This window comes from Pyrus communis, chromosome 3 (assembly GCF_041283825.1).
Source record: "Pyrus communis isolate YQ-2024b chromosome 3, ASM4128382v1, whole genome shotgun sequence".
Taxonomy (NCBI): Eukaryota; Viridiplantae; Streptophyta; class Magnoliopsida; order Rosales; family Rosaceae; genus Pyrus; species Pyrus communis.
In genome coordinates, this window is record NC_142567.1 from 25,601,953 (window position 1) to 25,623,665 (window position 21,713).

Here is a 21,713-nt window from a genome sequence, read left to right on the forward strand (position 1 = left end):
CGAGAATCTCTTTCCCAGCGAGGTGATTTAAAAACTGAACTTGCTTTGTTGTATTACTGGGCTTTTTCTAAGGCCGCAAAACTATTTGTAATGGCCCATGGGCTCTCGTTTACAATTACACGATGTTATTAATTCAGATGTAATAATTTGAATGAAACACAAAGAAATGATTGATATTTAAAGAATGTGTGGTATAGTATTAATAATTGAATACACCCAAGTCAGTGGGGTTAGCTTAATGGTGAGGGTGGGCAGGGAGATGGGTAGCACAGGGCAGTGACAGTAGCGGATTTAGGATTCGAATCTTAGGTGGTCCTAATGTTAAAGGTTCAAGTTTTTTTTAGATAGAAACAGAGCGCGAAAGCCTAAAAAAAAATTCTGTTTATTCACTAAGGCAGTTCGTTTAACACTTGTTGAGTGATATCGAAATGATTTATCAAGTGTTGTCCATGCAATGTGTCTACATATACCTAGCAGGTATTATATCAAACATTTAATAAGTCTACAAAGTTCAGTACAAAACATTCATAAAACTCTCAGAAGACCTTTACATGCATATTTTTTGAACTACGGGTGATCTTGGGACCACCTAGTCCCAGTGGTTATCCACCTCTTCATAGGAGTAGCTAGCTAGGTTCCCGGTATGAAACCATCCAATATAACCAATAAACAAACAACAAATACAATTGTTATAAACATAAAGAAATTTAAAATATTACATGACAGTGCGTGCAATAGTTACACCGTACATTTACTCATAAATCACAATAAGGCCGAAAACTAATGCAATGGGGAAGTATATATTGCCAAGAATCAGAATCTTTATTTACTTTTCTTTTAATAAACATATAACTAGGAAATAATTAAAAATATGACCTTGGGTGCAGAAGAAAATGTTTTTAATCGCTTTAAATTAAGCATTTTTCTTTTGAATATCTAATCCAGTACTTGAAGATGGAAACTAAAATAAAAAGAGGAAGCAACACATAAATAAGGGAAGTTATTTATGCCCATCATTTTTCATAAGGAGAATCAGGAGACAGAAAAAAAATATAGAAAAGTAGATTTTAATCCCTATATAAGATGAAGTTTAGAAAAATGTCTTATATAAGATTAAAAATTAATTTTAGTCCCTAAACTCTATTTAATGCCAGCATATGTATTCAATGTTTCTTTTTTTTTTATTTATAATTTTATGAATTTAAATTTTATGAAAATATTATAAATTTTAATTCTCATTATAGTAGGCATCTTATGTAAGAAAATATTTTCGTAGAGATTTTTCGGTACACTTATGTTTTTGCATATTTTCTTATCTGCCACTAATTCATAAAAATATATTTAGGTACGAACATTTCAATACAATGGGTTAGTATAATATATTTAGGTACAGACATTTCGGTATACTAGTTTAGTATAATATATTTAGGTACCGACGTTTCGATACACTAATTTAGTATCATATAGTTAGGTACGGAATTTTGGTACACTTATGTTTTTACATATTTTCTTATGTGTCACTAATTCACGATAATATATTTAGGTACATACATTTCGGTACACTAATTTAGTAAAATATATTATGATATGGATGTTTAGGTACACTAATTGGAGAAAGTTAAATAAAACTGTATAATAATAAATTTAAAATTTAATGTAATAACATTAAATAAGTTATCTATTAAACATAAAAACTTTGACAAAAAAAATTCTATTAAATATAAAAATAAAAATATAATATGAATTTGAATCAAGTAGACATTAAGGGTCTAGAATCAATAATCAATTCAACACCAGGTTTTTTTTTTTTTTTTTTTTAATTTTAATCTTCTTGAAGGATTAAAATTCAAAAACCCAAAAAAAATATTCAGGTGCTCGGGAGAAAAGCACCAATTTGGGTATTGGTCTACGTCCTTTTAAGATTATGATCTTTACTACATAAAAAGGAAAAGAATAATTACAAGGGAAAACAACCATACATGGAGATTTCCCTCCATGTACAGCTCTGGGAATGACTCAGAGTTTGCTAGCAGCAGAACGAAACAATGAATGTCGACCTTCAGCAATCATCTCCCGATTTGCTTTGTTTTTCATAAGTACTGATACTCCAGAATAACGACCCCGTTGTCCTAAACTTTTTGAGGTGATCTCTAACGCATCCTGCAATTTGAGACCAAGAGCAATCAGCTGCTACATGTCCCTTCAAGAAATGCGATGAAACCAGAACGAAACAGGAATAAGATGTTACAGCCAAATATACACAAACGCGAATCATATATCACGCGCATTTACATGGCGAGCGAGGAAAATCTCGCCACTAGGAACCCAAGAAACTAGCCAAAAAAGAGCAATCAGATTGTTTCGAACTGGTAACCATTCCCCTTTGACAAGCAATACTCAACAAGGGACAACGAACCGATATCAAACTCACATTCATTCTTTAAATTATGGTTCAGAGCGGTGAGTGTTATCTTGAATGTTCAGAGCATCAATGGAATCCACCAGGATTTGTACCTATTTGTTTGCTGCCGCACCTCAAGACCATCACCATACAAAGATTCAAGGGGCGGGAAGTTGAGATGGAACTTGCAAAGTATTTGCTAAAGAACGGTAGAGTTTTAGACAAGATGATAACTGATACAAGTTTGCAGACGAAAGAAGAGTTATGCAAGAAATTTGCAATGTTTCAAAGGGGTTCCATGACCTGTGAAGTTGAATGTATCAAGATGTAATTTCAGGTTTTACAATGATCCTGTTATCACAACTACAAAACGATCCTTTTCGTTGGCTAGAAGCACGCGAACGGAACAACAAAAGTCGACCTTCGGCAATAATCTCCCCTCCTGTTGTTTTGTTTCTCAAAACTACATATATGAATGTGTAAAGGACTCCTCAGAGTTTGGGAACGGGACCAGCATTTGAACGAAACAATGAATGTCGACCTTCAGCTATTATCTCTCCCGTTGATTTATTTCTGAATGTTACTATTGTTCCACAGTAACCTCCTGTTCGTCCTAAAACCCTCGAAGTTATCTCTAGTTCGTCCTGCAATTTGACATCAAAATGTTAGAGGTATCTTCGGGACATCCGATGATTAAGATTGAAACAATATAACGATCATTTGCATTTGTGCATGTTAACCAACTAGCTCTTAATCTCATGCTACTTCGAACGCTTTTTAATGTTGGAACTCGGAAGAGGTTCAAGTTTGAATCTCATCCCTTGTTAATAAAAAAAAAGAACAAAATATTGACACGATCATATGCTATATCTATGCATGGGAAAGGATACCAAAATTAAAGAAAGTTGGGGTTCAACCATAAAATCAATTGACAATATGAGGAGTGGCCCAATCTCTTATAAGCCCCTGCAAGTAAGGTTTCTCCTTTCACCGATTTGTGCGACTCTTTTTCCTTCATATCCTCACACGACCCCTCACATGTGACGAATTCAAGCCAAATACGTGAACAACACGAATTGGGTGACGTGGAGCACTTGTGGCCGTTAGGCTTCACAGGTGGGTCAACCTATTCTGATACTATGAAGAAAGTTTGGTTTCACCATAAAACAAATTGACAATATGGGTAAGGGCCAACCTCTTATAAACCCTACAAAGTTTATCCTTTTACCGATATGAGACTCTTTCACCTCTGGATCCTCACAAAAAGAACAAACTTTTGAAATAAAATGAAAGTTAGAAAGATTTGAAGTGACTTTTGGACTACTTATATATAAAGATCAAGAAGAAATGAGGATTGGAGTGGGAAAGATTTGCTTACATGAACCTTGGCAGTTGAGACATAAGAGACGGATATGTCGACAGAAACATTCATAGGGAGGCCCGGAATAAAAGCTAAGGAACCACCAACTATATCAACGAGGTTTGCAATTGCACCATTTGCCAAATTTCCATCTCTATCCTGCAAACAAAATAATTAAGAAAAACATTCAAAATCTCTCACATGAAACTAAATCTTTTTAATTTCTTGCTAAAAACTAAAAAAGTGAACTAATTTTTCCAATAAATATTCCCAGTCCCACAAATTGTGTCGAAATCTCCAACAAAAATTAAAGTTGCTTGAGTAGAGAGGTTATACTAATTAAGTGCTTTCAAATAAGCTCACAATAGTTATTCTAGAATGGCTAAAAGCACTTATGAGCATATGTGTTTTCAGGAAACATTTTCAAACAAGCGCATAAGCGATCAGCAAGACGGAAAGTACCACCCCCATCCAAAGCACAGAGTCCTTCCAAATTCCTTTTAGGATCATGGCTCGTTCATTCACTTGCTCATGAACTTGCAGCTTGACCGACAAAGGAGGGAAGCTATCTACGAAGTGATAGGTGCATTATTTATCATATTTTCATATTAATTATCCCTAAGTTTTGTTAAGGAATTGATTATAAAAGAGCCTTATTACTTTCCTTTTCTTAGTTTCAGCCAATCTGTGCACTTAGGACGTTTTTGGTGTGATAATTCGACTTTCTGGTGGAGTTTTGATGCAAGGCTAATTGGAGAAGGAAGCTAAGAGGCTGAAGATCGTTGTATCCGAATTTCATAATTTTCCATGGAGCCATTCATTCCAGTTTCACAAATGAATCCCGCAGAAGTTGTATTCCCGTCAGAATTGCGCAGCTGTAAGAGAATGAAGATTTGAAGGCTTTCCCGATTTTTCCTAGTGACTTGCGATATATGCCTGGAAAGATAAAAGATAAAGCTACATTTCCCATATTTTTACAGAATTTTCCAGAAGATAAAGCGACCCAAAAACTGGCGTGCAAGACAGATGACGTGTTTCCCAAGTCAAGAATGATTCTTTCCTAGTTTGTGTCATTAATTGTTTAGGAGTTTGTTTTATTTTAGGAGAGTTTCTCCCAAACCTTTTAGGATTTTTCAAGTATAAATAAATGCCCTAAGCTCTCTCTAAGATATCCATCCATCCATCCATCCCCAACCCCCGCATCCCTCATATCACCCACATCATACTACCATTCACCGTCTCTGCAATTTGTGAAGAAGAGCTTAGGGACATGTTTTGCTATGGATTCCGAGTTCTGTCTTTCTTTTATTTTTATTTTTATGTGTAACTAAGTTATTTTCTAAGGTTTATGATGAAACCATGACATGAATATTTCCGAAATACTTTGTTAATTATTATCCGATTATATGCCATGATATATTCTTAATCTTTGTGGGTAATTTATTCTAGATTCGGGTTTTTAATAACTGATCACCTTTAGGAATTTTTCATCTAGATAGTTAGATAAATCTATGAGGATGACCAATATAAATTAAGTTTATTGGAACTAAGATTAAGAAGAGTAGACAAACTAGTGAGGATGACCAATATCAAGCTAGTCCTACTTGGTTGACATGATTCTTCTACACTTAATGGGTTTTTATGTGTTTAATTGTACGCATAACTAATAGGATATAATTATTATGTAGAGATACAAGAGTTGATGCCTGACCACGGATTAATTCATACCTTAGAAAGAATAACCTTTAACATTGGCATGGTAATTGGATAGTAATCGGCTCTCGGAAAAGTAAATAGGATTGTTATTGGTGGATTCATAACCTTAGGCTTTCTTGTGTCGTGTGTTTATTTTAATTAATTGTCTTTTCTTTTTCTTGTTAATTATAGTTTTAATCAATTATTCAATTCAATATATCCTTTGTTTGTTTAATTAAGTCTAGCGTGATTAATCGCTTAAATTGGTGTTAAAGCAATCCCAGTGGGATCGACCTCGTATTTGTATATATTACTATAATTGATTCGTGCGCTTGCGAGTTTAATTTGGTTTAAATTAATCTATCATTTATGTTAGTTTAAATATACATCACAAAGCTTTGCCCCTTGCTTTACAGAGACTGTTATGAACTGACTAAATGACTAGATTGTCCCGGAACGCAAGCTAAGCTAATAAATAGTATTAGCTTTTCCCCTTCTTTGGGAAGTATTATTAGCACTCCAAAAATCTCATTCTACACTCCTCACAAGTGCATTTTTCTTTCTAAATATAGAAATTTTGGAGTGTAGAATGAGAAATTTGGAGTGTCAATAACAATTCCATTTCTTTTTGTATTTAATTTCAAAAGAATTGGGTTAAAAAGACTATTTCATGGATACAGTTTCACACTGGCAACACTTTCGGGTAGCCGGGCCCTCTCGGCTGTATTAATAAAGATGGGCTGCCCAGGAAGTGTTTGTTTTATTTGTTTTTGGGCACCAATTTTAGTCGACCCGGAAAAAAGTAGCAAAGGGAGTTTCCACAACATCTAGTGGATCAACATCAAAGCGGATTGAATCATATCCAATTGCCCCAGTGCAAATGCGAAACCAGGATCTTTCAGAAAATGAATTCCTATTCGAAGAGTGCATAACCGCATATTAGAGACCCCTTTTATTTGGGAAAATGGCATTTGTTTAGGTGATGAGGTTATCTCTAAATGTGCATAATTATCACTAATATCCAAAGCGAAAGTTTAATTAAGGTTTTCAATGTACTCAGACTAAAAAAACAAAATGTTAAAATGTTTCGTGAAACAAGCCACATATGAAATTTCCTAAATTACTAAAAAACCTTAAAGAATCTACTTGTTTAATCGACAAAATATTGAAACGTTCTCTTAGTCGCCTAATGATCAAGAAATGTGCGGTCACTTACCGTTACATTCTTTAAAGAGTGTTATATGAAAATTATGAAATGAATGTGTTTTTTTTTTCTAAACTAAATAAAAGAAGATCCAGTTAATTAATTTCAACAATTTAAGCATTAAATAACAAAAGCTAAACATACAGATTAATTAGATGACTCACGATAAGGCGGGGAGGGACCTTGAAAGAACAGATGACGACACCGGGTTCGACTCGCTCGACTCGGATACCTCTCAGAGCGAAGGCATCGTAGAAGCTGGACTTTCCGATTTGGAGAGCTGGGATGGCGACTCGCGACACGGTCTCTGACTCGTCCGAGTTCAGCTCCAGACGCTTCTTCGCCTTCTCCATCTTGACCTCCCTTTCCCCAAATCTATAACCTTCATTCCATTGGATCGGAAACCAACTCAGTGCGACTTGACCGTTGACACGTAAAGAGCAACTGGGTGAATTAAAAACTGTCAAACTTGCTTTGTTGTATTAGTGGGCTTTTTCTAAGGCCACAAAACTACTTGTAATGGCCCATGGGCTCTCGTTTACGATTACGCAGACACATAATATTATTAATCCAGACCTGATAATTTGTATGAAACACAATGAAATGATTAATATTTAACGGATGTATGGTATAGTATTAATAATTGAATACATCCAAGCTCAATGGTGGAGCCAGGAATTTACAACAATGGGGTCAAAAAATAGCTTTAAAAAATTGATCATACTTTCATTTAAAAATAGATTTCAAACTCAAATCCCAAATCCCATATACACCCATAACTCTCACTCAAACAAATAACAAGTAGATATGAAAATACATAACAAAAATTCTCTAGCACTAATACGAGTGATTGTTCAAAGGAGAGCAAAAAATGAAGCAATATGTTGTTGCCTTCTCTAAATAGTGCCCCATGTTTTTCTCACTCTCTGCATCTGCTTCTCTCTCAAAATGGTAGACCCGTGCACTCTTTTTCAAATGGAATAGCCGAATGCTCATCCTGGTGTGGCTCTCATCTCTCTCCTCTGCTCACAAATTGGAGCTGTCAATAGACAGCTCTTCTCTCTTCTGCTGCTGCTCAAAACCAAAGGGCATTACAAATGCCTTAAATATATATTGGATGCTGCCAAAACAAAAGGCTCTGCCTCCTCTCCCATTATAAAACCAAAGTCACCAGCCTTTCTTTTTCTCTATTCTTCAAAAAACCAAAGCAATGCCTCCTCCCATTTTTTCTCTTCTTTGCACCAAAAGAAAATTAGTGGCCCAACAAACTTATTGGGGTCAATGAATCCCATTGCACCCACCTTGGCTCGGCTAGTGCCCAAGTCAATGGGGTTAGTTTAATGATGAGGGTGGGTAGGGAGATGGGTAGTACTCCTATCGTAGGAATAGTGTCAGATTCATGATTCGGATCTTGGGGGTGGTCCCAGTATTAAAGATTCAAGTTTTTTTTAGACACAAACAGAGTGTGAAGCTTGCAAATTTTTTTTCTTTTTCCCTTTATTCACTACGGCATTTCGTTTAACACTTGTTGAGTGATATCGAGATGATTTATTGAGTGTTGTCCATGCAATCTATCTAGATATGTCTAGTAGGTATTTCATTAAACACTTAGTAGGTATAAAAGGACCAATACAAAACATTCATAGGGTCCTCAAAAGACTTTCACATGTATATTTTTTTGAATTGGGTGGTCCGGAGACCATCTAGGTCCCAATGTGCATCCGCCTCTGCATAGGATAGGAGTAAGCTAGCTAGGTTCAAGGTATGAAACATCCAATGTAACCAATAAATAAATACAAAAGTAATAACATATATAAATTTATAATATTACGTGACCATGCAATAAGTACACCATATATTTACTCAAAAATCATAATAAAATGTAATAGGGAAGTATATATTGCCAAGAATCTGAGTCTTTATTTTACTTTTCTTTTAATAAACATATAACTAGGAAATAATTGGACACATGACCTTAGGTGCAGAAGAAAATGCTTTTAATCGCTTTAAATTATAAGCATTTTTCTTTTCAATCTCTAATCCAGTACTTGAAGATAGAAAATAAAATAAAAAGAGGAAGCAACTCATAAATAAGCGAAGTTATTTATGTCCATCATTGTTCATAAGGAGAATCAAGAGACAGAAATAAAGATTCGGGTGCTCCGGGAGAAAAGCACCAATTTGGGTATTGGCCTACGTCCTTTTAAGATTATGATCTCTACTACATAAAAAGGAAAAGAATAATTACAAGGGAAAACAACCATAAATGGAGATTTCCCTTCATGTACAGCTCTGGTAATGACTCAGAGTTTGCTAGCAGCAGAACGAAACAATGAATGTCGACCTTCAGCAATCATCTCCCCAGTTGCTTTGTTTCTCATAAGTACCGATACTCCGGAATAACGACCTCGTTGTCCTAAACTTTTTGAGGTGATCTCTAACTCATCCTGCAATTTGAGATCAAGAGCAATCAGCTGCAACAGGTCCCTTCAAGAAATGCGATGAAACCAGAACGAAACAGGAATAAGATGTTACAGCCAAATATACACGAACGCGAATCATATATCGTGCGCACGTGACAAGGCGAGCGAGGAAAATCTCGCCACTAGAAACCCAAGAAAATGGCCAAATAAGAGCAATCGGATTGTTTCGAACTGGTAACCATTCCCCTTTGACGAGTAGTACTCAACAAGGGAGAACGTCCGATATCAAACTCACATTCATGAGTGTTAAAACCTGCTACCAACTCCAGAAAAGTTTAAGCATTCGCAATATTGATTACATAGTCTATGAGATTGACATGTAAATGTATAGCGAATTCAGAGACTGCTTAATCTGAACGAAAAACGAAGATTTTATATGAGCGGAAAGTTTGCTTACACCAAGCTTCGCCTTTGACAGATACGAGATGGAAACGTCCACCGAAACGTTCATGGGGAGACCCCTAAAATAAACAGAAGCACCAACTAGATCAACAAGGTTTGCAATTGCACCATTAGCCAGATTTCCAGCTCTATCCTGCGAACACAAGAAACACAATTCCAAAACCCGCGTTAAACTCGTGTTTTTAATTAACATAACCACTACTAATTCTACGCTAAATTCATCTAAGCCACGGTGAGGGGGATTCGAACTCGCGTGCAGATGGAAGACCACACTGTTCTAGCTAAATTGATTGAATTCTTCTAAGCTACGGGAGGGGGATTCGAACTTGTGTGCAGATGGAAGATCAAACTGCTCTAGTCAAATTACTAAATCCAGATCTGCTGGTGGTTAGAAGACTTACAGTGAGGCGGGGAGGGACCTTGAGAGTACAGACAACGAATCCGGGTTCGACTCGGTCGACTCGGATGCCTGTGATGGCGAAATGATTGTATATGCACTCCCCTGTTTTGGGTTCCGGAAGAACGAGTCGCGAGAAGGCCTCTAACTCGTCCTCCGTCAACTCCACAGACTTCTTCGCATTCTCCATTTTGTTGGCGGCGTTCCCCACTTTTCTATCCGCTTTGGCTGAACCGTAAAAACGTCAAGAGAGTGGGATTGGGTCCCACTTACCTTTGTGAATTAAATGTTTGGACGTTGTGAGGGAGATCAATTTTTTAAATTATATTTTCTAAACCACATAATGTGATGGTTGAATTTTTTTTATTAAGATTAATAGCATATGGGCACACACAAAATGTGTGCGAATTTTTTTTTTTTAAAATTTTAATTTTAATTAGAGATATGTTAGGATTACATGTAAGTGAGGATTTGAACAAAAAAAAAGCAAAATTTGGTTGTGTGAAATTACATTTCTACCATATATTTCTTATTCATGTTCTGTTTTAATTAAAGGGTTAAACTAGTAATTTTATAGAGTTTGGGTTGACAATGAATGTTTTATTAATTAGTAGAGATTAACAAAGAGATTGTCCCCTTAGCATTTTCCTAATTGTTTTGATTCTTAAGCGTCAATGCTTAAATACGGAGCCTACTAAGTAGTTCAACTTTTTAAACAATTTTTATTGTTTCTTACAATCAACTATTCAATTTATTATAGTCATCTTCACCGTTTATTTCTTAGACTACAATCTTCATCGAAAGTTTTCATAATTTGATCTCCTGAATGCATCCATAAATGTTTTTTTTGGACAAAAGTAAAATTCAGTACTAGCAGCACTTAATAGGACCTATTCAAACTCGTCGGCAATAGGTTTGATCGCGGATGGTGTTGCACTTGCAGCTGGCATCCTCCTTCTCTATGTTGAGTTTTGTTTATGTTTCTGGTTTATGTGATGGGGTTGGCCACCGTCTTGCAAAGTTTGCTTTGTCTAGTAGCAATAATTTAGTTTGGATTGAGGAGTCTTCTACTCTCAATCAGGATCTTCTCCTCCAAGACATATGTAGCTCTTCATGGTTGATACAACGCTTTCCTTTCAAAAAAAAAAAAATAATAAATAAAAAATCAGGGCAAGCTTACAGTAAGAAAGGCCTAGTTACAAATAAAGCACAAGACTAAAAGTTGGACCCCCAAAGCAGTAAAAACCCAACCCAAAGGTTGAGCACAAACCCACAGAAAGCAGAAACCTTTGCAGCTCTGTTGCCACCATAGCCGCCGTTGATTGTCGCCCCCCACGAGCACCAGAGATCACACCAGCAAGAACCCCATAATTAAGGAAGAAAAAGGCCACATCATCCTCCAAGGACCACCACAACAATCTCCACCATGAAACCAAGTAAGCACGCAGGAAGACATACCCCATGAGCAACATCGTCGACAAGAACAACGGGAAGGACCGACAAGGGTCAACAAAGGTGGTGGTGCGAACACCCGAACCAAAACTCTATGCACCCGCCCATAAACCCGTGACAAATCGCAGTGAACACTGGCGGTAACTAAATGGAATTGGGTATGGGCAAAGAAACGATGCAGCCAAATGACGAAGATGATGGAGAGGAAAGGCTTGAGAAGGATGTCGGACACGAATGATTGGGGAACAGGGCTCAAAGTGGTGAGATAAGGCAAGGAGATAAAAAGGAGGAGATCGTTATGGACAGGCAAACATGAAGAGCAAGGAAAAGATGAAAACAAAGGAAAAGCATGGAACTGCCACCAACTCTAGCCACAACTAGAGCCAGCTGCGACGTGGATCGACAAAGTCAAAGACCACTCACATGACCGCGAGAAAGACTCTCACAGGAGGAGGGAAAAAAAATTTAAAAGGACTTGGGCTTGCATGCGATGCATACAAAAACATAGTTGCATTATAACTCACAGAAGTGTCTGATATGAAAATTTGATTCATAGAAAGAAGCCTTTTACTACCAGGCACTGTGGAGTGAAATTTACTACCTGCTAGTCTACACATTTGAATCTTACATAAGAATTCCGAGGAAAAAAAAAAGTTGAAGAAGCATCAAGTCATGAAGAGCATCCGCACTAATTACTAATCGATCTTAATCGTCCTATTATGAGGAAAGACAGACTTCAACGGAAAATGCAACACCGGCAACCAGAGTGAAGATTCGGGTTATGTTTGATTGTGTACAAACAAATCAGCAAAAGAGATGAAGTGAAAAACAAGTAACAATAGCAGTTGAAAACAGTTCACTAAATCTGAGGCCAGAATCTGGACCATGTATGTTAAACATAATTCTCAATCCTTATTCAATGACAAACACTTATTTCCCAGAAGTGAAACTACGAAAAGATTCAACCTATGCCCCCAAAGACTCCCTTCATTCCACCTATATACATGGTGAAGTGAAAAAGGACTCAGAGTTTGCTAGTATGTATAGCAAACAATGAATGCCGACCTTCAGCAATAACCTCACCAGTTGCTTTGTTTCTCACAAGTATCGACGTTCCACAATAACGATCTCGTTGTCCTAACACCCTTGACGTGATCTCTAACTCATCCTACAATTTGAGATCAAGAGCAATCAGATGCCATAGGTCCCTTCAAGAAATGCGATGAAATCAGAATGGTACAGGTATAAGATGTTAGAGCTAAATATACACAAACGTGAATCATATATCGCACGCACACGACATGGCGAGCAATGAAAATCCCACCACTAGAAACACAAATGACTAGCCAAATATGAGCAATCAGATTCTTTCAAATTCCTAATCATTCCCCTTTGACAAGCAATACTCAACAAGGGAAAACAACCGATATCAGACTCACATTACAACAGCCAAATTCTGCTAATCAAAATGCCAACGGAGCTTTTCAGCACAGAAGTTTAAGTATGCGCAATATTGATTGTCTAGTCTATTAGATTGAACATGTACATGTATGCCCAATTCAGAGGTTGCTAAATCCGACAGAAAAACGGAGATTTTATATGAGTGGAAAGTTTGCTTACACCAAGCTTCGCCTTTGACATGAACGAGATGGAAATGTCCACCGAAACGTTCACGGGGAGACCCCTAACATGAACAGCAGCACCAACTTGATCAACAAGGTTTGCAATTGCACCATTAGCCAAATTTCCAGCTCTATCCTGCAAACAGAAGAAACACAATTCCAAAACCGCGCACAAGCGTTAAACTCCTTGTTTGCAATTAACATAACCACTGCTAATTCAACACTAAATTCATCTAGGGAGATTCGAACTCGCGTGCAAATGGGAGACCACACTCCACACTCCTCTAGCCAAATTGACTAAATCCAGATCTGCCGGTGATTAGAAGACTCACAGTGAGGCGGGGAGGGACCTTGAGAGTACAGACAACGAGTCCGGGTTCGACTCGGTCGACTCGGATGCCTCTGGTGGCGAAATGATTGTATATACATACCCCTGGTTGGGGTTCCGGAAGGACGACTCGCGAGAAGGCTTCTGACTCGTCCTGCGTCAACTCCACAGACTTCTTCGCATTCTCCATGTTGTTGGCTACAAACTTTAAGCCAAATCAATTTAGGATCACGCCTCAAATTAGCTAAATTAGTTAAATACGCTAAAATTTAAATTAAATTAGCTAAATTTCAGATTAAATAAGCTAAAATTCAAGTCAAATTAGCTAAGTTTCAAGTAAAATCAGCTAAATTTTGAGTTAAATTAGCCTAATTTGATGCTCCTAATAATCCCAATTAGTAGCAGAAGTTCATTTCGATAAAATTACGGAAAATTTGACTTGTGATCAAACGAGTGAGGGGCTCTGTAGCTTACGCTGAGGAGAGAGAGACCTTGAAAAATCAGACGACGAGTCCGGATTCGACTCGGTCGACTCGGAAGCCACGAAGAGCGTAAGGCTCGTAGAAGCTCGGCCCGGCGCCGGCGCCTCTAACTCGTCGTGGGTCAGTTCCAAGGATTTGTTCGCCTTCTCCATGCTGACTTTTGCACCACTTTGACTCGGATCCATCTTTGCAGAAGTTGAGCGGGCCGGGTTCGGATGGGCTTATATTCATTTTCAAAGTTGGTTTATTTTTCAACCCACATAGGCTTATGAGTGTGACGAGGGGGAAAAGGATCCGGCAAGGATGCTTTTCTGGGGATCTTAAGAATTTTGCAATCGTGTTCGTTCATCATACATCGTACGGTCAGAAATCATTTAAAATTTAAAATTCAAATATAAATATTACCTAATTTAAACTGATTGCACGATGTATGATGAACGGACACAATTGTTGAATTCTTAGGATCCCTATGAATCCTGACGAGGGAAGCTTCTACAATGAGGGGTTTTTAGGGCATTTTAATCAAATGATTGAAATATCTGTGTGAGTTCCGGCCCCTAAAAAGATAGGCTGACATGGTAAAACCAACAGCTGGTCCTTATTTAAAAAAAAAAAAATTTTAGATGGTCTATAATACACAAACGAAAAAAATGACGTAAACGATGATATAACAATCGAATCTTTACAACATTATATTGACGTATTGATGCTAAATACAAACGTCGTATCAATAATAACTACCAAATATTAATGATATATCAACGGTATGTATTATGTCCGAATGCGCATTTCTTGCAGGGGTTTGAGTGGCGAATGGTGAGACGAAGTGGTTGCCTTCATCAGCTGCACATTGCATGCATGCAGATAGAAATGTACCCTTAAGGCTAGCCATTGTGCATACGCTCTGCAGTCAGTCACAATCAAAATGCATATCCAATAATATATATAAAGCAAAAGACATCAGAACACATGTTTCTCATTAGTAACAATCATTGTTACGCCAATAGCAGCAACCAAATAGCTACTAATCTTGGTAATCGTTGCGCGCTTTTCATGTAATGGCAAAGAGAGACTTAACTACGTAAAAATGGAAGAGAGGAAAGTCTAGCATGAAAGATAAGAGCCAGTCAAAATAGCCCAAGGACGACTGCCTAGCTACAAACCACAACATAAATACATAAACATATATATATATATATGTATATATATATGTGATGTTTGATTAGGCAAGTCATCCTTGGCTACCAAACATGGCTCTTCACCTTCATACAAGACTTCTCTTCCTCTGAATTCTGCTGCACAGCTAGCTATGTTCTCCACAGTTGAACTATGCATCTATTTATAGCCATTGAAAAGTGAGTAAATAGATTCAGACTGTCACCAAATTGTAGTTCCCACGTCGGAGGCTGCTTGAATACTCAAACTATTTCAGTGCACAAGATGTCAAGATATATGGAATATATTCATTCCCCCAATTAGAGAGGGCACCAAATTATATCCACATTGGTCGTTGGTGGTCAAGCAATTTGCACTGAATCTGTTCTCTGTTGTCGTTTGACATTTCAATACTTTTAACATGAATGCTTTTTAGCCAAAATTGTCGATAAGATTAGCGTAATTTCTCAATTTAGTCTTTGAAATTGAAAATTGCTAGAAGTGGTTCTTGAGTTTAACCACCGTAAAATATTTTGGTCTTTCTGGGAAAAATTTGTAATATCCTCATTAAGTGAAAGGGTTGGTTTGACAAAAATATCATTTAAAAGGTTGTCACATCGTCGTCCACATGACAATTAATGAAGATATTGACAGATTTTTCACGAAATGACCAAAATAATTTACGATAGACATCAGAGATAAATTTTATCGATTTTCATTGTCAGAAATTGAAATGAGAAATTACGTCAATCTCATAGACTATTTTAACTAAAAAACCTTAACAAGAATTATAATTTTTTTTTTGAAAAGAAGTCACATTGTCACAAGTACCAAATCAACTAAGTAAATAATAAATATGAGGTTGATATTTGTAAATTTCTCATTGGCATTCTCATAGGTGCAACATGGCTTTGAAAACGAAATAATTTTGACCTTGATTGATCACTCAAAACATCTGTGGTGTGTGATCCGAAATGGTCTTAGAAGATTAATGGTGAATACGACTTATGGGTTGACTTTATGAGGTGACATGGCTCCTGACTACTAGACTTCAGTCATGTTCTCCTAGTCCCAGTGGTGCAAGAAAGATTCTTGGGTGAGGAATCTTGGAGGCTAAGGTCGTTATGGGGTAGTGGCGGATCTCAAAATTAGAAGTGATGAGTTATGAGGGGTTTGTATCTAAGGTCTGGACAATCACGTAGTTCGGATGCTGGACCTAAGACTTTCTGGTGGCACAGGAAAATTCTTCTCCAACTGTGCAGAAAAATAAGTAGTATTTAAAATTATTTTAAAAGAAGCTGCTCCAAGATATATATGTGCGCGTGTGAAGTTGTGAACTATATAATGTATAGAAGGAGCTCGAGCATGCTTTTTAGGGCCTCAAGAAGGAAATCCAGCATGCTTGAAGTGGCCTAGGGTGATTATATCTAAAGAAATATCATTAGATATTCATAAACTCTTTAGGCTGGTCCACCGTCAATATCATCGATATTATCCCAACTTAACTACATATTACTATGTGTTAAGTTTTATTACGAAGGACATAAGTGATATTAGGGGTAAAAATTCCTATATATTAAGGGAATTGTTATTGGCACTTCAAAAATCTCATTCTACACTCCAAACTTTCTATATTTGGAAATAAAAATACATTTGTGAAGAGTTTAAAATAAGATTTTGGAGTGCCAATAACACTTCCCATAATTGTATATTATTTTGTCACATGACTAATGTGAAATCCTATCTCCAACACACCTCCTCACGGGTGGCCCGTACGGGGTCACAAGGGAAACTAATTCCCACAACAGAAATTGGTCAAGTCATTATATAGAGGTAATGCAACTGTTCGTGAGGTCAGTCATTCATTTAGGAACTAGAGCTTGACCAATTATATAGAGGTAACGCAACTGTTCGTGAGGTCAGTCATTCATTTAGGAACTAGAGCCAATGCAACTTTTCAAGAGGTCGGTCATTCATTCAGGGACTAAAGCTAACACAACTTTTCGAGGCCTCAGTCATTCAATATCCTTAAACTAAAGCTAGCCCAACTTTTCAAAAACCCAACATAAGGAGGCACATTCAAGCCTAGTAAATCGGATCAAGAATACGATAAAAGAATAGTTTGCTCTAATATCATGATAAACTTTTCAGACCCAGCAGGTCCACCATTAATATCAATATCGTTTCAACTTAATCACCTATTATTAGGTGTTGGGTTTTTGTTACAAAATACCTTGGTGATGTTAGAGTGGAAACTCTCAAATATCAATTGTATATTATCTTGTCATATGACTAATATGAGATTCTATTCTCCGACAGATACAAGTAACTCTTTTTTTGGAAGATGAAATGTGAAAAGACAAACATTGAGCAAGTATTTCGAGAACGCATATATTAATAAATCAAAGATTCTAAGGCTCCCATTTCCCTAGATCAATTTTGTATTCTTAAACAATACATCGGTTTGGGAATGCTACATTATTTGTTGATTTCTATGTGAATGGTGGTGTCCTTAGTGCAGTTGACCTACAAATTTTGTGCACGTCCGAATGGAAGTGGTTGGTTTCTGCTTCTGTTTCCGTTTGCAAACCCAAAATCCAAGAAAAGTGTGGGACTAGTGTCTTGGGCTTTCTGTGGCCCGAAAAGCTGTTGGTTTCCTTCTCCTTCACTCTAATATTTGCTTGCTCAGCCTTCTGTTGCAAGCAAAGTACTCTAGATTCTTGAACAAGTTTCAAGTGAGGCACTCATGAACGGAAAGAGATCTTTTTCGGATCTTTTCGACTAAGGTCACCGGATTAAATGATCTGAATCTTTGAAATTTAATCTAACGGTTAAAAATCATGGCTCTTTTTAAAAATTATAATAACTTTTGCTGGTGGCCCGAATCTCTTTCCCTCATGAACTAGCTAATCCTTTTACTTCTAACAAATTCATTTGTCATATACCAAATAATTTGATAATTATTGTTTGATTTAATCCCAAAAAAAAAAATAGGAAGTTGATATTACAAAAAATGAAAACACTTTTCGCACTCTTGTTTATGCTTCTACACTTCTCTCTTTGTTTTTATATGTTGATTATTCAATTCAAACAACTAGAACAAAAACGACAAGCATTGTAACTACCTGAATGTTTTTAGAAAGATAAAAATTCTATCCGAATCTCTCCATGCGAACTCTCAGGATCAACTAATACTGACTGTTGATATAAGATCGTCCGACTAGAATTGGATTTTAAGAGTTTAGGTTTTATGACCATGATTAAGAGTTGTTTGATCATCTTTGCATAGGATTCTTTTCTCTGTGAAAATTAGATCATGCATCTCCATGCTAACTGCTTAGAAAAAATAAAATAAAATAAAATAAAGAAAAGAGCTTCATGGATACCATAAAATCCCAAAAAGGGGTTTATCCGGGGTTTCCATTTTTTGCAATTTCCCATTCCTTTCTCAACCTCACCGCCTCTCTCACTGACACCCCACTCCCTTCTTCTGCCATGCACGCTCTCTCAACCGCCGCCGCTGCCGCCGCCGCCGCCCTCCTCCTCCAGTCCTAGGAAAAGCCATGAAGGCGCAAACTCACCGCCTCTCCACCTGTCACCGCCACCCTACCAAACCCATAACCGGTTTCTGCGCCCCATGCCTCACCGAACGCCTCGCCGGCCTCGACTCCGCCGCCGCTCACCAAGAACCCTCGACCCAGAACCCCCATTCTGGGTCTGAGCTCCGGAGAAGCAAGTCGTGTTCCGGAACGAGACCCGAATCGTCGTCGGCCAGCGCCCCGGATCCGACCCGGCGCAAGTCGTGCAATGCCAGGGCCCGGAACACTCTGTCCGAGCTCTTTAACATCGACGACGGCCGCAAAGGAGTGCCGAGAAAGTTCCATGTCGAATTGAGAGATGGGGATAAGGACGATGGTGGAGACGAAGCTAGGGTTTTGGATTTGGATACGGGTGCAGATTCGGAGTTCAAGACGATGAAAGAGTTGATAGATCTCGAGTGGGAGAAGAAGAAGGGCGAGGGTAGGGATTCGAAGGAAATTGCAGGGACATTTTGGGGAACGACGTCGGTTTTGGGCAAAAAGGTGAAGCAATGGCGGCGGAAGCAGAAGACGAAGAAGGCTGAGAACGAGGGTTTCGTGGCGGAGAAGAGGAGGGAGACCCAGTCCGAAGTGGGAGAGTACGCATTGGGGAGAAAATCGTGCGATACGGATCCCGATCCGGGTCGGATGTCATTGGACGAGCCTCGGGCTTCTTGGGACGGGTATTTGGGTCCGAGAGCCCCTCACCCGAGGCTGACCCCGATGGTTTCGGTTGTGGAAGAGAGCTGGGAGAGGAGTCCAGGCGGCTCAGCTCAGACCAAAGACTATTACAATTCGCAGCGGCGGCGGAGCTTCGAACGGCCGAGTTTCGATCGGTCCGCAACGGCGGAGGTTGATGAGCTGAAGTTGGGATCAAATGCTAGAGTCTCCCCTGCCACTTCAGAGTTGTTCTATGGGGCCAAGCTGCTGATTACAGAGAAAGAATTGATGAGTTCGATGGGTTCGAATTCGAAGTTGAAATCTGCTGAAGATGATGAGCGTGTGGAGGAGGGCAGCGGCGTTGGGATTGTCTCTGGACATGTTTGCAAAAATGCGGCTTCGGAATCAACCAATGGGGTTGATGTTGATCATCAAAAGTCGAATAGGAGGCACAAGAAGTGGAGCTTTTGGGGTTTGATGCAGAGGAGAAGCGAGAAGAAATGCGTAGACGAAGAATCCGCGGATTCTTGGCAGAAGCTAAGGAGGGTGGCCAACGGAGAAGAAGCCAACGCCTCCGTGAGTCAGAAGCTGATTCGAAGTTACAGTGTCAGCTGCCGGAACCAGTGCAGAATGGTTGGCTTGTTAAGCAATGTGAATGGTGTTGGTGCGGAAACTAAAAGCAATGAAGTGAAGACTCTGCAGAGGAACAAGAGTGCTCGGTATTCGCCGAGCAACCTCGATCACGGGTTGCTGCGGTTCTACTTGACGCCGTTGAGGAGCTATCGGAGGAGTGAATCGGGAAAGAGCAGGCCAGGCAGCAACTCACAATATCTGTCCAAGAATGTCTTGTAGATGTTGTCTTGTAGATGTCTTTGTTATGTAGTAAAGCCAAATATAAGTGGATTTTCTTGTTTTCTGAGGAACGCAAACACTTCCCCTAAAGGTTTTTTCCTGACAATGCCAAAATTGCCAATAAGGCAATAATCTGAATTTGAGGAGTTTGTAATAATACAATTTAGTTTGTTTATCTTTGAAATCATTGGTACACTTTAGTCTGTAGCTTTTGTTGAATTATTATTAAATGAAACGAATTACGAATCCGATTAAAGAACGGGAGGTGAATTCGGGTTAGGTCTGTTGGCTAGGGTAGTCTATCTGCCACTTATTTCTTTGCAACGCGCTTATGCAAAGTAGGGTTTTGTTAAAAGCATAGTGAGAATTCCATAAAAATATCCAAGGTCTTGTGCATTTATCTCACAGCAATTCTTAAGCAAGTACTCACAAAGTGCATTTATCCAAAAGCAATGCAAAGGCCAATCACTTTTACACACAAACGCATAAACTATCACATAACCATGCAAATTTTTACACATTTCACTCAGCGTCAACGACGTAACCCTTCTCTTGAAGCTCGGAGACGACCTCATTCTTCATCCGCACCCACAGCTTCTGAGCTTCCTGCTCCAGCTTCTTCTTCTGCAGCTCTTTCTGATAATTAAACGCATCTTTGTCCGTCTCGACAAACCCTTTTCGAGCCAATTGTCGTGCCGATCATTCCCCCCTTGGCAACAACTCTTCCATGGCTTCTTCATCCCCAGGGTATGGGAACTCACGACGCTCGTACAGGTGCGCTAGCTCTCTCTTCCTTGGGCCTAGGCTTGAGCGTCTACCACCCGAGTGGCGATTTCTCGTTGTAGAGCCAGGCCACGCCGAAGAGAGTGTACGTGCATACCAATGCCTTGCCTATTTGCTTCCAGAAGTAGTAGTCTTCTTTGCCCAATCCCACTTTTTTCAAGTACTTCTCGGCATTGAACGATTTGGCCAATTGGTATCCTGAAACGATCGCATTGAAAAAGGAGGAAAAGGTTTGGGCATTTCACTGAGGCATTTCGTCAAACACTTGGAGGGTTGTAAGAGAACCCAGACAGATTTACGGGCCGTTGAAATGCAACACATTAGGTATTACCTGCTTTAGCATCCTGATAGCGTTTGAGAACCATTTTTGCGATCGGATATTTGTGAGGACAAATCTTTCAGTCTTCTGCAATCTTGCTCAGAAAGGAATCAAAACTAAATTTTTAGGGTCTTCAAATGGCTACTGTCGGCATTGATTTAGGGTAAAGAGAAGAAATGGGGTATATAGTTATGACAACTGAGCCAAGCAAGAAACCCAAAATCGAAAAAGACCATACAAGGCCTATCTTCCCATCAATTTTTATCTAATACACATCTTAAGGGGTAAAACGTCGTTTGATCCCTTAAATTATTACCTACGAGTAAATCACATGCTGGTGATATACTAGTATTTGACGGTAAAGTGGATGATATTTTATCGAATCTTACAATGAGGGTCAATTTTAATTTGTTGTTCATTTGTGGCTAAAAGGTCTTATATTAGAATCGTAAAAACAATTTTTTTGTAAAACAAGAGTAAGACTATGTAAGATAGACAGTTCCGCTTCAACCCTCGCAAAGCAGGGCGCCTTTTGGCTTG

At 38.5% G+C, this 21,713-nt stretch overlaps 4 protein-coding genes and 1 pseudogene across 11 annotated transcripts; 1 reads left to right on the forward strand and 4 right to left on the reverse strand.

Moving 5' to 3' along the window:
• Positions 1-1,881: 1,881 nt before the first annotated feature.
• On the reverse strand, positions 1,882-7,111 carry LOC137716106 (uncharacterized). 3 transcript variants are annotated; one of them, XM_088691475.1, is made up of 3 exons: positions 6,825-7,111; positions 3,780-3,920; positions 1,882-2,190 (listed from the first exon to the last, which is right to left on the reverse strand). In XM_088691475.1, exons 1-3 carry the CDS (start codon positions 7,011-7,013, stop codon positions 2,017-2,019), a joined length of 504 nt encoding a protein of 167 aa, XP_088547601.1. In that variant the 5' UTR covers positions 7,014-7,111; the 3' UTR covers positions 1,882-2,016. The 3 variants fall into 3 exon arrangements, with proteins under 3 accessions (XP_088547601.1, XP_068311602.1, XP_068311601.1); XM_068455501.2 differs by lacking the exon at positions 1,882-2,190 and adding an exon at positions 2,575-3,045 and having other exon boundaries at positions 6,843-7,110; XM_068455500.2 differs by lacking the exon at positions 1,882-2,190 and adding an exon at positions 2,575-3,045 and having other exon boundaries at positions 6,825-7,109.
• Positions 7,112-8,747: 1,636 nt separating this feature from the next.
• On the reverse strand, positions 8,748-10,165 carry LOC148698215 (uncharacterized). Its single transcript, XM_088691479.1, has 3 exons — positions 9,947-10,165; positions 9,541-9,678; positions 8,748-9,107 (listed from the first exon to the last, which is right to left on the reverse strand). The coding sequence occupies exons 1-3, from the start codon at positions 10,130-10,132 to the stop codon at positions 8,964-8,966; spliced, it is 468 nt and encodes a 155-aa protein (XP_088547605.1). The 5' UTR covers positions 10,133-10,165; the 3' UTR covers positions 8,748-8,963.
• A 2,068-nt stretch (positions 10,166-12,233) lies between these two features.
• LOC137715131 (uncharacterized) lies at positions 12,234-14,011 on the reverse strand. Of its 5 annotated transcripts, none has more exons than XM_068454365.2 (4): positions 13,819-14,003; positions 13,349-13,542; positions 13,015-13,152; positions 12,234-12,562 (listed from the first exon to the last, which is right to left on the reverse strand). In XM_068454365.2, exons 1-4 carry the CDS (start codon positions 13,976-13,978, stop codon positions 12,419-12,421), a joined length of 636 nt encoding a protein of 211 aa, XP_068310466.1. In that variant the 5' UTR covers positions 13,979-14,003; the 3' UTR covers positions 12,234-12,418. The 5 variants fall into 5 exon arrangements, with proteins under 5 accessions (XP_068310466.1, XP_088547604.1, XP_088547603.1 ...); XM_088691478.1 differs by having other exon boundaries at positions 13,836-13,973; XM_088691477.1 differs by having other exon boundaries at positions 13,349-13,549; positions 13,836-13,972.
• A 4,360-nt stretch (positions 14,012-18,371) lies between these two features.
• On the forward strand, positions 18,372-20,255 carry LOC137716414 (protein OCTOPUS-like). Its single transcript, XM_068455865.2, has one exon. It carries the CDS (start codon positions 18,545-18,547, stop codon positions 20,069-20,071), a length of 1,527 nt encoding a protein of 508 aa, XP_068311966.1. The 5' UTR covers positions 18,372-18,544; the 3' UTR covers positions 20,072-20,255.
• Positions 20,256-20,438: 183 nt separating this feature from the next.
• Positions 20,439-21,367, reverse strand: LOC137715340 (uncharacterized; annotated as a pseudogene). The gene is made up of 2 exons (XR_015960973.1): positions 21,186-21,367; positions 20,439-21,052 (listed from the first exon to the last, which is right to left on the reverse strand). The product of XR_015960973.1 is annotated as an uncharacterized LOC137715340 (transcript).
• Between the last annotated feature and the right edge of the window lie 346 nt (positions 21,368-21,713).

Bases quoted from the DNA above. Each gene is read 5' to 3' on its own strand.
- LOC137716106 (XM_088691475.1), bottom strand. From the start codon at position 7,013: ATGGAGAAGGCGAAGAAGCGTCTGGAGCTGAACTCGGACGAGTCAGAG. The intron at 3,921-6,824 runs GTGAGTCATCTA...TTTTGTTTGCAG, and splicing joins AGGTCCCTCCCCGCCTTATC to GATAGAGATGGAAATTTGGC. The intron at 2,191-3,779 runs GTAAGCAAATCT...AGGGACATGTAG, and splicing joins TCTCAACTGCCAAGGTTCAT to CAGCTGATTGCTCTTGGTCT.
- LOC137715131 (XM_068454365.2), bottom strand. From the start codon at position 13,978: ATGGAGAAGGCGAACAAATCCTTGGAACTGACCCACGACGAGTTAGAG. The intron at 13,543-13,818 runs GTAAGCTACAGA...TAAAGTTTGTAG, and splicing joins AAGGTCTCTCTCTCCTCAGC to CCAACAACATGGAGAATGCG. The intron at 13,153-13,348 runs GTGAGTCTTCTA...TTCTGTTTGCAG, and splicing joins AGGTCCCTCCCCGCCTCACT to GATAGAGCTGGAAATTTGGC.
- LOC148698215 (XM_088691479.1), bottom strand. From the start codon at position 10,132: ATGGAGAATGCGAAGAAGTCTGTGGAGTTGACGGAGGACGAGTTAGAG. The intron at 9,679-9,946 runs GTAAGTCTTCTA...TTGTGTTCGCAG, and splicing joins AGGTCCCTCCCCGCCTCACT to GATAGAGCTGGAAATCTGGC. The intron at 9,108-9,540 runs GTAAGCAAACTT...CTCAAATTGCAG, and splicing joins TGTCAAAGGCGAAGCTTGGT to GATGAGTTAGAGATCACCTC.
- LOC137716414 (XM_068455865.2), top strand. From the start codon at position 18,545: ATGAAGGCGCAAACTCACCGCCTCTCCACCTGTCACCGCCACCCTACC.